Source organism: Solanum stenotomum, chromosome 12 (assembly GCF_019186545.1).
Source record: "Solanum stenotomum isolate F172 chromosome 12, ASM1918654v1, whole genome shotgun sequence".
NCBI lineage: Eukaryota > Viridiplantae > Streptophyta > Magnoliopsida > Solanales > Solanaceae > Solanum > Solanum stenotomum.
Window position 1 is genome coordinate 30,890,592 of NC_064293.1, and position 16,511 is coordinate 30,907,102.

The 16,511-nt window shown below is 31.5% G+C and overlaps 2 protein-coding genes across 3 annotated transcripts in view; both read left to right on the forward strand.

Moving 5' to 3' along the window:
* Positions 1-15,886, forward strand: part of LOC125848992 (MYB-like transcription factor EOBII) — an 84,917-nt gene extending 69,031 nt beyond the window's left edge. Inside the window, exons 2-4 of one of the 2 annotated variants that reach the window (XM_049528962.1) lie at positions 12,062-12,184; positions 12,429-12,558; positions 15,310-15,886. In XM_049528962.1, coding sequence (XP_049384919.1) covers positions 12,062-12,184; positions 12,429-12,558; positions 15,310-15,634 — 578 coding nt within the window. In that variant the 3' untranslated portion in view covers positions 15,635-15,886. The remainder of the gene's footprint in view (positions 1-12,061; positions 12,185-12,428; positions 12,559-15,309) is intronic. The other variant, XM_049528963.1, reaches the window with a different exon arrangement.
* Positions 1-16,511, forward strand: part of LOC125848991 (RING-H2 finger protein ATL3-like) — a 169,519-nt gene that overhangs the window by 58,928 nt on the left and 94,080 nt on the right. The window lies entirely within an intron of this gene.

Below are 16,511 nucleotides of genomic sequence, written 5' to 3' on the forward strand. Positions count from 1 at the left end.
AATATATAAAACGAATAACTACCAAAAAGTACAAAATAGATATTTGTGTAAAATCAAATTCAATCACAAAATAAAAAATCATAAGAACTATTTTTTATATAATTACCTGCTGAGTCCCATCGCCCGTTGTGTTGAATTAGAATTGAGAAATTATTGGTATGCATTTTTTTCAATAATCGTTTTTTGTTTGGCCGATTTCTTAAGTCAGAGAAAGGAGTTATGTTTTTGGTAGGAAACCTTTATTTATGGGAGATAATATATAGCATATTTGAATAAATTAGGGAAGGTAAAATTATTGGAGAAATTTATGGGAAGTGGGATAAGCATGGCTGATTTGGAAAATCTTTTTTTTTTAATTTAAATTCTACTTTTGAAAAAAAAAGTATTGCTATATAATTGAAAAATAAAGTATTGCTATGTTGGTGTAAATACAATAGTTAATTTGTATACTTAAAAAATCCGCCCTTTGAATAAGCCATTTCGGTTCAATGGTAACCATTTCAAAAGATGGTAGGGTAAAGTACTTTTCTACTTAAATCTTCTCAATGTTTCTTATGTGTTAACTGAGAAGAATCCTAATAAAGTTGATGACGCCTCCATAGATGATGATGAACTTATTTCTCATCATGAGAAAGTGGAAAAGTATGATGGTGAAGAGGCAAGGGGCCAAGATGCACTTTTACAAAAAGAAGAGAGCAACATCACGACAAAGATAAATTTAATTACTTCAAATAATGCTACTCTTGAAACTCACAAAAATACTTCTTTGAAGCCTAAGAATAAAAAATTTAAGAAAAATAATAGTAGACCTCCCAAGAAAAATAATGGTGAAAATAACCAAGCACAAAATCAACAAGTTCAAGATAAGGGACCGTGCTTTGTTTGTGGCAAGAGTGGGCATATTGCTCGATATTGCAGATTCCAGAAACGTGGTCCTGACCCTCAGACAAACGTTACTGAAGAACCTTTTGTGGCGGTGATTACCGACATAAACATGGTTGAGAGTGTTGATGGATGGTGGACTGCTTCTGGTGCAAACCGTCATGTCTGTTATGACAAAGACTGGTTTAAAAAATATACTCATTTTGAGGAGCCCAAAACCATCATGCTTGGTGATGCTCACACTACTCAAGTGCTTGGAAAGGGAGATGTCGAATTGTGTTTTACTTCTGGAAGAGTATTAACTTTGAAAGATGTACTTTGTACTCCTTCCATGAGAAAAAAATTGATGTCTAGTTTTCTTCCTAATAAAGCAGGCTTTAAACAGATTATTGAATCTGATCAATATGTAATTGTGAAGAAGGATATTTTTGTGGGAAAGGGGTATGCTTGTGATGAGATGTAATAAATATTTTATCACTTTCATTGATGATTTTTCTAAGTTTACTTGATGAAAAATAAAAGTGATGCTTTTGAAAATTTCAAAAGTTATCTCCATGAGGTTGAAAATCTGTTTGGAAGAAAAATAAAAAGAATTAGAAGTGATAGAGGCCGTGAATATGAGTCAAATGAGTTTAATTCTTTTGTTAGATCATTGAAAATAATTCATGAAACTACTCTTCCTTATTCTCCTTCATCTAATGGTGTAGCGGAAAGGAAAAATAGAACTTTGGTTGAATTGACTAATGTCATGCTTATTGAGTCACATGCACTTTTAAATTTTTAGGGTGAAGCTATTTTGACTGCTTGTTATGTGTTGAATCGTGTGCCTCATAAAAAGTCTAAATTGACACCTTTTGAATTGTGGAAAGGTTACAAGCCAAGTTTGGGATATCTAAGAGTTTGAGGTTGTCTAGCCTTTGTGAGACTAATGGATCCCAAGATCACAAAATTGGGTAAGAAAGTTACTACTTGTGTTTTTCTTGGTTATGCTTCAAATAGTGCAACCTATAGATTTTTTAATCTTGAAGATAATATTGTGATAGAATCGGGTGATGCTATTTTTCATGAGAATAAATTTCCTTTTGATTCTAAAAATAGTGGGGGTCAAATGATTGAACAAAATATTTTGTCACTACCTAGTTCTTCTACTCTAACTTTGAAAAATAAAGAAGTTGATGATTTTGAGTTAAGAAGAAGTAAAAGAGCTAGAGTAGAAAAATATTTTGGTTCTGATTTTTATGTGTTTAATGTTGGAGATGACCCTCTCACTTTAAAAGAAGCTTTATCTTCACATGATTCCAATTTTTGGAGAGAGGCCGTAAATGATGAAATGAATTCACTAATTTCTAATAAAACTTGGAAGTTAGTTAATTTACCACCGGGTTGTAAAACTATTGGTTGCAAATGGGTCTTAAGAAAAAAGTTGAAACAGGATGGATCTATTGATAAATATAAGGCTAGACTAGCTGCAAAAGGTTTTAAACAATTAGCAGGCCTAGAATTTTTTGATATTTTTTCACCGGTAACAAGAATTACATCCATAAGAATTTTAATTGCTATGGCTACAATTTTTGATTTGCAAATTCATCAAATGGATGTAAAAACTATTTTTTTAAATGGAGACCTAAATGAGGAAATTTATATGGAACAACCTGAGTCTTTTGTTGAAGCAGGCAAAGAAAGCAAAGTACGTAAACTTACTAAATCCCTATATGGCTTGAAACAAGCACCTAAGCATTGACATGAAAAGTTTGATTCCTGCATGATTGAAAATGGTTTTTAAAACAAATGAGTGTGATAAGTGCATATATCATAAGTCTTGGAATAATTCACATGTGATTATTTGCCTATATGTCGATGGTTTGTTGATCTTTGGCTCTAACATGAATGTTATTGATGAAGCTAAGAATATTCTTAGAAGCCATTTTGATATGAAAGATCTTGGTGAGACAAATTTTATTCTTGGAATAAAAATAACAAGAACATGTGATGGAATTTTCCTTGACCAGTCACATTATGTTGAGAAAATTTTGAAAAAATATAACTTTCTTGATTACAAGCATGTTGCTACTCCTTTTGATTCAAGTGTTCACTTATTTCCCGTTGAAAGTGAAAATGATGTAATAAATCAAAAGGAATATGCTAGCATAATCGGAAGTTTGAGTTATGTGACTGATTGCACTAGGCCTGATATTGCATATGCAATAGGAGTACTTGGTAGGTTTACAAGCAAGCCAGGTAATGAACATTGGCATGCTGTAACAAGAGTTATGAGATATTTAATTGGAACGAAAAATTGTGGTTTGTTCTATAAAAAATATCATACTGTACTTGAAGGCTTTTGTGATGCAGATTGGAACACTTTATCAGGTGATTCCTGTTCTACCGCTGGTTATGTCTTTACTTTGGTGGTGCTATTTGTTGGAGATAAAAAAAACAAACTATAATTAATAACTCTGCCATGGAGGCTAAACTAATTGCTTTGGCTTCAACTAGTGAGGAAGTGAATTGGTTAAGAGATTTATTGTTTCAAATTCCTTATTTTGAAAATCCAATTCCTCCTATTTTAATTCATTGTGATAGCACTGCTGCGATTGTTAGAGTTCAAATTCGTTATTACGATGGTAAATCCAGACCTATAAGGAGGAATAATGTAAGATCATATTTGACAAATGGTACCATTAATGTTGATTATGTCAAATCATGTGATAATCTTGCAGATCCTCTTACTAAGGCCTTAACGAGAGAAAAGGTCTGGAGCACATCAAGGGGGATGGGACTAATGCCTATAAATTCTAGAGTCATATATGAGGAAACCCAATCTGGGGGCTAAAGATCCTATAACCAAGTTCAAAGGGAAAAACTAATCATATGATGACTTGTTGTGAAAAATGCACTATTTTTTTTTATTCCCTCCCTATGATGTGAGTGCATTGTTTCCTGTAGTTTGTGAAGGTTGAGTTGATAAAACTCTTAATGAATATATGTATCCCGTATGGGTGGAGTGTTAAGCTTACAGGAGCACTCTCAACCGGTTTCACCTATGTGAGTGTGGAAGTAGTCGCTTCCTATGAGAATTGGGCTTATTCTCAAATGCACTCATGAAATCGGGATAACACAAGGCCGTAACGTGCTGGCTTTAAAGCTCATGTCAACACCTTGATTATTATGTGTGAGCAGTGATATTTTATTTCCCTTAAGAACTCATAGTTTAAGTCTGAGACCACTACGACTCTGGAGTAAAAGTTACTATTTCACTAAGTGGAGGTTCAATGTAGAACACATCTTCATTATGCATAGTAGTCTTCCTTCAGCTGATGGACTCTCTTATCTAATATTAAAATGAGTGGGGAATTATTGATCTTTTGAACATTTTAATATTTAATTAAATTGTTACATAATGTCCTAGGCTTATTATGTCTTTGTGAATATGTTGCAGAAAGGAATAGGGACTGCCCGTTAGTGGTCTTTTCATTGGTGAGTTACTCCATTTTGGAGTTAACTGCCGCATTACTCCATTTGTCGGAGTTAGTGTTATATTCAATTCCTTTCTTGCAACAGTCTTAGCCGTTGGTGCATTTGACCATTATTTCTCCATTATCTTATTATTTATTCCTTCATTATACCTTATAACCTATGTAACTCCTAAGACTATTTATCTTCACTCTTTACTACCCTATTATCTTCCTATTCATTGCTAGGAAGACCACCCCAACTATAAATAGTGATGGTCTTCATTTGGTTTGGAACACACAATACACAAGAAAAATATAGAGTGAAAGAGTTAGTAAAAAAAAGAGTTCTTATTAGTTGAAGGGAGTTATTCTTTTTGTGAAGCTTTGGACTCAACTCTTGTCCAGAGTTGTTGAGTTATACTTTGTGTAAGACTGTTGTATCCTGGAGAGGACAAGGCAAGAAGGACTACTACTAGACCGGTGAAAAACATTTGTTGCAATGGACTTAAATCTCCTTAAAGAGAGCGAGATATCCGCGCCTTAGCCTAAAAAGATTTATTTTCTTCATTTTATTTTCAATTGTAATCTTGCAATTTTATTTTATTGTAATTTTTCACTAACAAGATATTTATAGGACTATACGTAAAAATCACCTTGTGCATGAGCTATTTTTTTTTTTTTTAAAATCATGTTAATAAGATTAGCAAAAATTACAGAGCCAGAGGGGGACATAGCAACCTAACCTCCAGCAACAAAAAGACCCTTTCCAGTATACTCCTAAGAGATCTTGTCTTAGACTAAGAGTTTTGGCACATTGAAGTGTTATATGTTGGGTTCGATAGTGATTAGGGCGTCATGCGGAAGCTTACAATTGCAAATCAAGACAATGATAAATTAGATGACAAAAATTATACTAAAAACATAATATTATTATATGAAAACTAATATAAAAGAAAAATATTATAAATTGTTGAGAGAATAAATCTCCCCATAAACAACTCTCTAAACTACATTGTGGATCTTATGAGAATATGGATCTTCAATTTATAGATCTCCAAACTTTTCCTCTAACGAAAGAATAAATCAAGTATGGAAGAAAATTATATTTTCCTTTCAGAAAAAGTTCAAGCATTTATGGTAATACACTTTCTTTTAAGGAGAAATTAAAACTCGAATATGGTAAGAAAATCAGGGCAAAACCCTAACACTATAAATATAGAAGTAACCAATAGATAGATTTGTTGAGAAGAGAAAACATTTGGGTGAGTTTGGTATGAAGAAGTTGTTTTTCAATTTTTTCATATTTGTGTATGAAGAGAAGGGTGTGTTTCTAATTTTTTATGTACTATACGTAAAGAAATCATTTTTCTTAAATTGGAGAAAAATAATTAGGGTCAGGATAAATAGTTTGTCATGGGTCAGAGTTAGAATCGAATCTCGAGTTAGGATTGGGATCTAGGTCAGGGTCGAGCATCAAGTCCAAGGTCGGGAGTCGAAACCCGAATTAGGGTCAGGGCCAGGAATTGTCTCCCAGATCGAGGTCCAAAGTCAGGGTTGAGGTTGAGAGTTGGTCTCGACTTAGGGGTGAGATCGAGGCGAGGTCGAGGTTAGGAATCAAGTTTCGAATAGGGGTCGGTGTCGAGAGTTAGGTCTATGGGGTGGGTTAGGAGTTAGCTAGGGTCTCAAGTTACTTGTTGGGGTCAGGTCGGATCTTCTAGTCGGGGATGGTCGTCTGGTCTCGATTTGGGAGTAAGTCTTAGTATAGGGTTAGGGTTGTGATCTGACTCCCTTCCTCGACTCAGGATTTGACTTCTGATCCTGACTGACTAGGGACCCATGGTCAGATCTCGACCAACTCACTTGCTTCCCCATCCCGAATTTCAACCTTGAGATCGGAGTTTCGACTTCAGAGACACCACTACCTAACTCCCAACCTGAGACTCAAACTTATCCTAGGTCTTGGCTAGAAGTCAGGTCTCCGATCTCAATTTGGGATTAGGTTCGAGTTTCGATCACTAATAAGTGTCAGATCTCAAGTAGTGGTTGGGATCGTTTATCGGGTTAGGGTTAGACCAGATTGAGGCACAAGTTTTGAGGTGGTTCGTGTCTTAGGTCGATGTTTGAATATTTTGATAAGAATTAATAACAAAGTGATTACTAGAATACTAAAAGGAATTTATAGCCTCCGTCTCAATATATTTTTTCTTGTTTTCGAATCCATGAGATTACTAAAAGTAGATTTTTTTGGAATTCCTTCAAGCAATTTTTGAAGTTCATCGTAAATCATTTTAATCTTTTCTAATGTGTCTCTATATATATATATATGGCCGTTTGACATCCGATAAAAAAAAATGCAGTAGTTCAAAATGAACCTCCAAATTATTATGTTCATTTCTAACTTCACAATTAAGTTTTTGGATTTTAGCGTGTAAATAGGAAATGAAAATTTTATTTAGTTTCCGCTTTTTTTTCTTGTAAAAGCACCACCATTTTTTTAAATAAAAAAACGACATTGGTTTATCTATTCGCGGGCTATAAATTTAGAGGTCTTGTCTAAATTTTACACACCAAAATATTTAAGTTTGAATTGTTTTTCCCTTCTTTTGCATCGTTATAGAAAGAAAAAAAAATGTCAAGTGTGACTTGTACCACTCTTTGAGTTCGCTGAAATTTTGTAATTTAAAGTACCACAATTATTTGGAATCTTAGGTAGTTCCTTGTTTAAAAAAAAATATCACTATATTATAGAATTATCTTTTCATCATATTTTGAGAGGAATTAATCTTAATCTTATGTAATAATGAGGAGATTATAAACACGTAATATTTGTGAACCGTGAAAAATAACTTAACTTTACTATTTTAATTACATATATTGATTTAAGCCTACTCGAAGATAACATTAAGTAGAAAGTCATATTATAATATAAGAAAAAAATGAGAGTATGAGATAGGAATACATTTACTCATAGGTACCATTTTGCATTTAAATAAGATTTTGGGTGTTTTTGTTATGTTAGTGTTTGTTCCTCCTAGTTATTTCTCGCTTTCTTATGTTTAGTATTGAGATAAAAAATGTAACTTTTTATATATTTAAATATATAACTATTGATACGTCTTATGATAGTGAAATTTGTCAATAGATACAGTCACAAACTCACAATATATTTTGGATCATGACTTGACTAAAAAATCGCTTTTACAAGTCTTATTTATTTGTGAAAGAGGCATCATAAGTTAAAAAGATGTCTATTTTTGCATCTAAGTTTTAAATAATACAAAATAGTCCCTATCCATACCATTTTCTTTGCCCCGTTTAGAAACAAAAAAATCAATATTTTTCCTCCAAAAGCTTCAATTTTTCTCCTTTTAGTCCCTTTTTCGGCAAAAAAAATTATGCTTTTCATCGAAAAATCAGTCCACAACGATGAAAATCTTCTTCAATTCAACTATTATTGTTCCTAGCTTTCAACATTCCTTAAAAAGAATTTGAACTATTTTTTCCGTTATGGTAGACTCTCATTTTACTCCCTTTCAAAAAAAAAAATCTGAATTTTTTAGCTATGCCACTAAATTTAGTTGTGTTTAGAGTTGTTCATGATTGTAGTTAATACACTAAATTGAACCGCAATCTGAATCAAATCGATTAAAAAATTCGATATTTAGTGTAGTTTGGTTAGGTTTGGTTTAAAAATTTGAAAATCGATACTATTAGGTTTGGTTTTGGTTTTACTAAAAAAACTGCAAAAACAACTAAACCGAACCAAGAAATTATAGATATAAATTTTATAATTATTTATAAATTATTCATAAATAAAATATAAATATTTTGTTAAATTTTAATTAACTTAAATCTTAATTTTACCATTTTTCACAAGCCCAACACTTAAATTTTAACCCATCAAAATCTATCAATCTCCATGTCCCTAATTACTTGTCCATTTTTTAATTGACACACCTATTAAAAAATTATGTGTATTTTTTTAAAAAATAATTAAAAAATGTCCTTTATTTTTAACGTTTTTTTTAATGTTTTATTTGATTTTTTTCACTTATTTTGATATCCGTTCGAACTTAACTTATTTTAAATACAAGACATTTTGAAATCAAATAAAAATAAAAGACAAAGAAAATAAAAAGAGTAAATAAAATCAATAGAAAAATAAAAGAGAAAAAACAATGAATGAAGGTAAAAAAGAAAAAGTTTCGATATAAGGTAAAAAAAAGTGTATTAACTTAATTTAAATACAAGATAAAGAAAATATCACGACCCAGACCGTCGTGATTGGCACCCACACTAAGCCTCCGGTGGGAGAACCACTACTACAACCCAAACCAAGCAACTAAAGCAAAAACTAAGGCATTTAAGAATACGAAAGCAAATTAAATACTATGGAAAGAAATAGAGTTCCCATAAACTCTAACGAAAGTCTAACAACGAACTAAACAATGTGAAAGAAATAACCTAGAACCTGAAAGTCAATGTACTAAAACATCTAAATTAAAGTTCAACAAGTCTAAACAAGAAGGGATGCAACCCCAAACTAACGAACTAATACTAACTAGAAAAGTCTAAGTCTGAAATGATGGACATAGACGAAAGAGAACTCATGGCAGCCCGAAAGAATTGGCTCACCCTTGAATTCAAACGATCACTGATCTTCTAAGCGAGGTCTGTCAGTAGCCGCCGGAAGATGCCCTCATGTACTCAACAAAAATAAGAGCAAGTGCAGTATCAGTACACAACCATAGTGTACTGGTACGATCACGCGGCTATCCAACTAAGTGTAACATAAGCAAGTCAATACAACATTGTAAACATGCAAAATATCGAACATATACAATATCGATTATCACATGCTCAACAATATACACGATTATAATAAGTTATTGATTCTCTCATGGAACCCAAACCCAAACAGTTCGCATACCGGAACATGGTACCCGATCCAATGATTATGCTGGAACGAGGTAACCGATCCTATAATTATGCCAAAACGTGGCAACCGATCCTATAATTATGCCAAAATGTGGCAACTGATCCAAGTTAGTTATGCCGGAACGTGGCAACCGATCCTTTCAACACACCACAATCACAATCACAAATATATCGTCAAGATCATGCATTTAAGTCATGGTTCATGACATTCATCATTCATCTATCTTATTTACAACAAGTGTGATCAATAATGCAACATTCACATATATGGAAGTATCACAATGAAGCAAGAACAAACATGCATCACACAATCTTAGAATCATAACCATCACCTACCTCGAAACAAGATTGAAACCCTAAGAAACTTGATCCTTCCCTTTTCGGATTCATTCCACTTGTTCTTGGTCTACAAACAATCAATATAATACGTGAATCAATAAACAATCACCAATTACCCAAATTGCTAACAATTCTATGAACCCTAGATCAACCCATGATCCCAAGTATCCAAATTAGAGTTGTTTCCACCATAGAATCTAGATAAAAAAAAACCCTCCCCCATCGATAATTACCCATTCTATTACGTTTTACGGATTGAAAAATGGATTCGGAGAGTGAAAAGCTTACCTTTAGCCTAAAGAATGGTGGAAAATTGTTAGGAGTCGCCTGGGATTTGTTCTTTAGCTCTAAATATCGAAAAGTGCAGAATGAGGTCGTTTAGGGGTTTATTTACAACCTTAAGTCGCGTCAAACCCGCCACAACGACCCTCACCCCGCTGCAGCGACCCCGCCAGAGCGGCAAAAATCCCCGCCATGGCGGCTTGCATGAACCAGTGAGCTATTTTAATAAATCCAAGACCCCCATTTCACAATACACCTCGTTCAGAAAAAAAACCCTTCACGCTAAGATCGATTCCGGGAGTTCTACTCACCCGAATTTAATTTCGTAAAAGTGGTACGGATTTCTTAACTAGTTATTTAACTACTCATGTAACCAAAATCATAATCAACTCTCCCAATTGTTACCAGATTTCCCTCCACCTTAACGACTCTGATTTCGTCCAAATCTGGACTAGATTGGAAAAATCCAAATACTACGAAAAAGTTTTTCGGTTCCAAATTTTCCCCCGTTGACTTCTCTATAACGACGGAACCCGGTCGTTACAGAAAATGAGAGTTTTTTTTAAAAAATAAAAATTATTAAACAAAACAACTCTAAGAAAAAAGGAGGGGCCGGATGAGGTAAAAGAAATAATTTATGAAATTTTATTTTGCATGTCTTTATTCTATATAATATTAATTATATGATACTCCCTCCGTCCCTTTTTAGTTGTCCACTTTAGAAATGACACACAGATTAAGGCAACAATGATTAGCACAGTGAAGTTACAATTTTACCCTTATGACAACTTTTCACTTCAAAATTACAACCACTTATTTGAATTAAAGTGAAATAAATTGGAGGGAAACAACATACACTTTTACAATTTTCAAGAAGTGTAAATAAGGGTATAATAGGAAAAAATTTGTTGTCCTTTCTTGATTTGTCAAAATGGACAACTAAATAGGGACAACCAAAAAAGGAAATATGAACAAGTAAATAGGGACGGAGGGAGTACTTTTTACTATTTTGAGTTGTAAAGTACAAAAATGTTGGTATCATTCTACCAATTGTACTTTCATTCGTATCATTTTAGGTTGAAGGTTGCTGAGTATGTACATCTTATATTTGATTTAAGTTTGGACATATTCTTTTTCTTAAGTTTTCTAAAAATACAATTTTATATAATTTAAAAAATACATAAGAAGCATTATATGAATCAGCATAATTAATAATTTAATATAAAAAATCACAAAATATTAATACATTGTTGTCAAAAAAAAAAAAAGGTTTGATCTTCTAAATGGAGGGAGGCAACTTGTAACTTTTTGCAATGAAGGCAAAGTTTAGATTGCATTTTTTTTTTTTTAAATGGAGAGATATAAATACTTTATACACGGCTTTTAATTAAGGTTCATATTTTCATTTAACTTTCTTATTAACAAAAAAAATAATTTAGTATGATCTTTTCTCCATCAAACTAGCTATTATTATGCATTAATTTAATATTTCTTTATATATTATTCTAAAAAACAAATATGTGACATAATTTAACTTGGTACTCAATTTAAGAAAAAAGAATGAAATTAAATGAGTATATATACATTGTTCTAGAATTGTGCAGTGATGGCGGGCAGTAACGGAGCCACCTATACTTGAGGATTGTCGATCTACATTCCTACATTAAAAAATTACACTGTGTAGTTAAATATATATATATATATATATATATATATATATATATATTGATACTCTTTGATTTCTACAAGATATTAGTATTTCTTTATGTTTTGACACCAGTTAATTGAAATTCTGACTCCACCACTACTGGCGGGGTTACATAACGTGAACATGCATGGCCACATCAATAGCTGTCATGTATGCCCGCACATATATATATAGTTTTAAGGCTATTACAAAGTTCTCATTTTGAAGATTAATAAGTATGATTTCATAATAAAGTAAGTTAGGTTAAAAGCTCTCATTATGTCACACTGCTTAAAGGCTAAATTATTAGTAACAAATTTTTATATTAGCCAACCCCTATAAATATCTGCCCAACCACATTAGTTCCTTGTCACAAAGTACCACATATCTTCAATATTCTCTCATCTTCCTCTCTCTACTTTTTTTTGGTTACTTTTTCTCTTCATCTCTTTTTTTAATTTAAAAAAGATGGATAAAACATGCAACTCTCAAGATGTTGAAGTGAGGAAAGGGCCTTGGACCATGGAAGAAGATTTGATTCTCATTAACTACATTGCTAATCATGGTGAAGGTGTTTGGAACTCTCTAGCTAAATCTGCTGGTAACTTTTTTCTTTTTTTGTAAGCGAAACCCTAGATATCGAAAAAAAAGCTAAAAATATTTTTATTACATCAAGAGAGTGATAGGGTTTGAGCGTTTCACCTTAACTGTGAAAGACAGAGAGCTCACTAAGTGAACGTGAACTAGTCTGTTCAAAACGTACCCCATATATTTTTTTTTTATATGTACAAACAAATTGTTTAATTTACTAACATATTATATATCTCTATGTCTTGTTTCTTTAGGTCTCAAACGTACCGGAAAAAGTTGTAGGCTCCGATGGCTTAATTATCTTCGACCTGATGTCCGGAGGGGCAATATTACACCTGAAGAACAACTTTTGATCATGGAACTACATGCTAAGTGGGGAAACAAGTGAGTACATATTATTATTCTAAAGAGTACTACACATAAATTAACAAATAAAAATTGGTGTGGAATTTTGTCCATCAAGTATTGGATTTTCCCACGTGTTTTTTTATTGTTGAGTGGACAAAGAGAGCCACTCCATAACATATAGTCCATATATGTTTAGAGTACTAGATTTGTATATGAGAGATGAGAAGCAATATTTAAAACGTGATGGAATTTAATTTCCTTATGGAAGATCTGAGAATTTAAACGTGGAGAATATAATCTAAGGTACTTTATAATTTGTGTTCCAAACAAGTTTAATTTTCCCTATTTTTTGTTTCATAAAAAAAAAAATCCTTCAAAAACTTTCCTCTAGTTTATGTCTTCCATTAATAAAATTTTAAAAAGATGCCTTACATATTTTTCCTTTCAAACTTATTTTTTGAGATCTAAAGAAACTATACTTATTATAACAAAGAAAAGTAGTTTCATAATTTATAATTAAGAAGCAAATCATATCTCTCAAAGATAAGGTACATTATTTTATGTTATTTTCTATTTTTAGGTGAGGGAAATTAATTTTTTAAAACCTTTTTTTGGGCTTAACTAAGGTATGTTAAAGTTAAGTATCGCATGAAAAGTAATTTGATGATGTTGATTAACTTGTATGAAGTGATTAGAAAGTAAACTATGCTTTAAAAAGAATAAGAACATAAATTTTTCTTTTTTTCTTTTTTCACCCATGTCTAGGCTGCTCCTACCTTTTTTTTTTCCTCTCTTAGTGACTCGAACTTACCACCTTCAAGTTGAAAGTGAAAGATACTTACCATTCGAACAACTGAGAATATTAATATTTCGTTTTCTCAGGAAAACATAAAAAAAGGGACAGTGGTGAGACAAGTATTCGGTATTACATAATAGCGATATGATATAAAAACACGTTGTTTAAGTGAGCCAGAAAGATAGAAGTTTCCATTTAAAGAAGAACCAATTTCATTTCACTCACATGTCAATGACTTTTATTATCCCACCTCCAACTTGTCTATGAAATTGACAGCTACCTTATTTTCTATATTTTAAATGGACCCCTTTTCTGTACGATACTTACTCGCTCCGTCGACAGTTTAAATTTTGAGAGTAAGTTTTTGTTTGACTGTAATTTCTTTGTATGTAAAATTTTAATTTATACGATATAGTTTGATTTTTGAAAATTAATCATATAAAAACAAATTATACCAAAATTCATATATATATATATATATATATATGTTTTAAAAATATTTTAAATAGTTAATTATTGTATAATAATATAAATTTTATTTTTAAAAAATCAGAAGTTTTTATGTTTAAATTCACAGTTAAAATCTAAAGTTTGACTTTTGAAATTTTAATTTGTATCATATAAATTGAGACAATGAAAATAGAGTAATATTTACCGTGTATAGTACTTAGATGGGTAACTAAAATGTTTTAACACAACAGACTGAAAAATTAGCACCCAATAATTATAAGATACGGTTATTAGTCGGTGTTGAAAATATTATATAATTGAATAATTAAAAGTATACTTTATATGAAAATCTTATGTTTTATTAGTTAATATTTTTGAAGGTATAAATATGTGAATAAAATTGTGCTATCTTTTCTGTTTAAACTTTTAGATGAGAAATGACCATATAATACAATTCCGTATAATATAAGAGCAGACAAAAGTCTTAGCTTCGAAAGTCACTATCTCCTTTTATCCAACAAAAAAATGAATCACGTGATTGACTCATAAAAAAAGTTAAGCTCGCACGTGAGGGGCCTAACTCAACAAACATATACTCGATTTAAACTTTTAAATAAGATAGTCTTACATTTCAACAAAAGCTATAAAACCACTTCCCTACTTCTTGTTTGTGCATACATGCTTAAAGAAAAAAAAAATATACAAAACAAAGACACTAGCTAACTTGACTCACACCTTGTGTGTATGTGTGTGTTGAGTATATACTAATGTGTTGATTATCAAAATTGAAAATCTTTTTGTAGGTGCATGTAATAATAAAACGTACCATAAATATAATGTGGCAAGTGATAGTACTGCATAACATGAATTACCAAAAAATTAGTTGTGGTGGATTGAGCATTGCAATGACTTCTGAATTCTTCTTGGCTCATTAATATCTTCAACTTGTGGCTATTTTGTAGACATAATATTTGGTGTGAGTATAGGAAGTAAGTGTGTGTGTTTCTCTAGTTTCAACGCTTTGGTTGAGTTGAGTTTAAATAAATAGGAAGAGGCAAATGGGACTTTAATGTTTGAATTCCAACCATAGAACGTGACAAGCATCTTTTTCTACTACAAAACGTGATTGAAATACTTTCAATTATGAAATTTTTTTTATAACTTTTGTAATCTAACTTTGTGGGCCATGATCATCTTACCAACATCCTACGTATAACCAACAACTTTACATTATCTTATAAAAAAAAATAGGTGTAGTATGTTATAAAATGAACTATGTTTTTACAAGCTAACCAAGTACATTTTAATCTAATGTTGTAGTTGACATACATCCTCTTCTTTTTTGTGTATAGATAACATATACATATTTAGTAGTGAATTGATCATAGTACTAGTACTAATCAGATTCAACTGAATCCATTATTTTCAGATCAAATTATATCGACATACACATACAAAAAAGAAAAGGTCTACGTATACAAATTAGATAGTATTTCTCGTAAAGACACTAACTCTAAATCTTGGATTAACTTCTGGTACAGGTGGTCGAAAATTGCGAAGCATTTGCCTGGAAGAACAGATAACGAGATAAAAAACTATTGGCGGACTAGGATTCAGAAGAACATTAAGCAAGGAGAGAACATGAATGGACAAGGAACTTCAGAGCAAAATATTGATCATCAAGAAGGAAGTAGTAGTCAAATATCCTCAGTTGGTCAAGCAGATAACATAGAGACTTACTCTCCAACTTCATACAATGGAAATTTGGACACTAATTTTCAAGCTCCAAATTTTCTCACTGAAACAAATGACAACATGTGGAGCATGGAGGATATCTGGTCAATGCAATTGCTTAATGGAGATTAATTAAGTATGTTTGGAATATTTAATTTGAGTAATTAATTAAACCTTAGATTGAAAACCATTAGTAACGTATTATAAAAATTAAGCTGTTAGATATACAGCTAGCCTATATAATATAGTGCTAAAATTCTGCATAAGTTGAGTTCTTAAGTGTTCCAATGTGTAATATATATGACGAACTCTTATATATAACCCTGTTCATATTATTTTAATAATATATAGATGTATGGAGGTGCCCATGATTCTCTACATATTCCCATATATGCATGATTCTTCTGCGACTTGAATACATGACCTACCTTGCCACTATATACTAAAAAATAGTTTTCAATATATATCTTAAATAAAATTTTATTAGTAAGATTTTTCAATAAAAGAATATTTAGAGAGGACTCTTACCTAAATCTATTAAATAAGCACTTTTCGAAACTTTCTAGTTAGTGTACTAAAAACAATGTCATGATCAAGCATTAATGATTATGTGTCTTAATCTAAAATTTTAAAAAATCTAATCCGATGTTAGCCGATCACTTTAATAAAAAAGTTATAATGTACTTGTAGTTAATCATTAGAAGAAAGTGTATCTCATCAACTACTCATCTAATTAAGCTAAGTACTTTGTAGCTAGGAATTAAGTCTATATTTGACAAAGATAGAAAGTGATTAGACATTTGAAATTTCTAAATTTATCAAGGGGTTTAGTAATTTCACAATTTCTTGGAATATTAATCTTCCAGGCAAATTTCACCTAATATCCACTATTTGTCTTATCTTTTATTTTACTACTCTCACATCATATCGATCATTTTACTTTCACCCTAACTTGATTACTTAAATCACACTACTAAAATGTTCTATGGTTTTACGCAATATATATTTC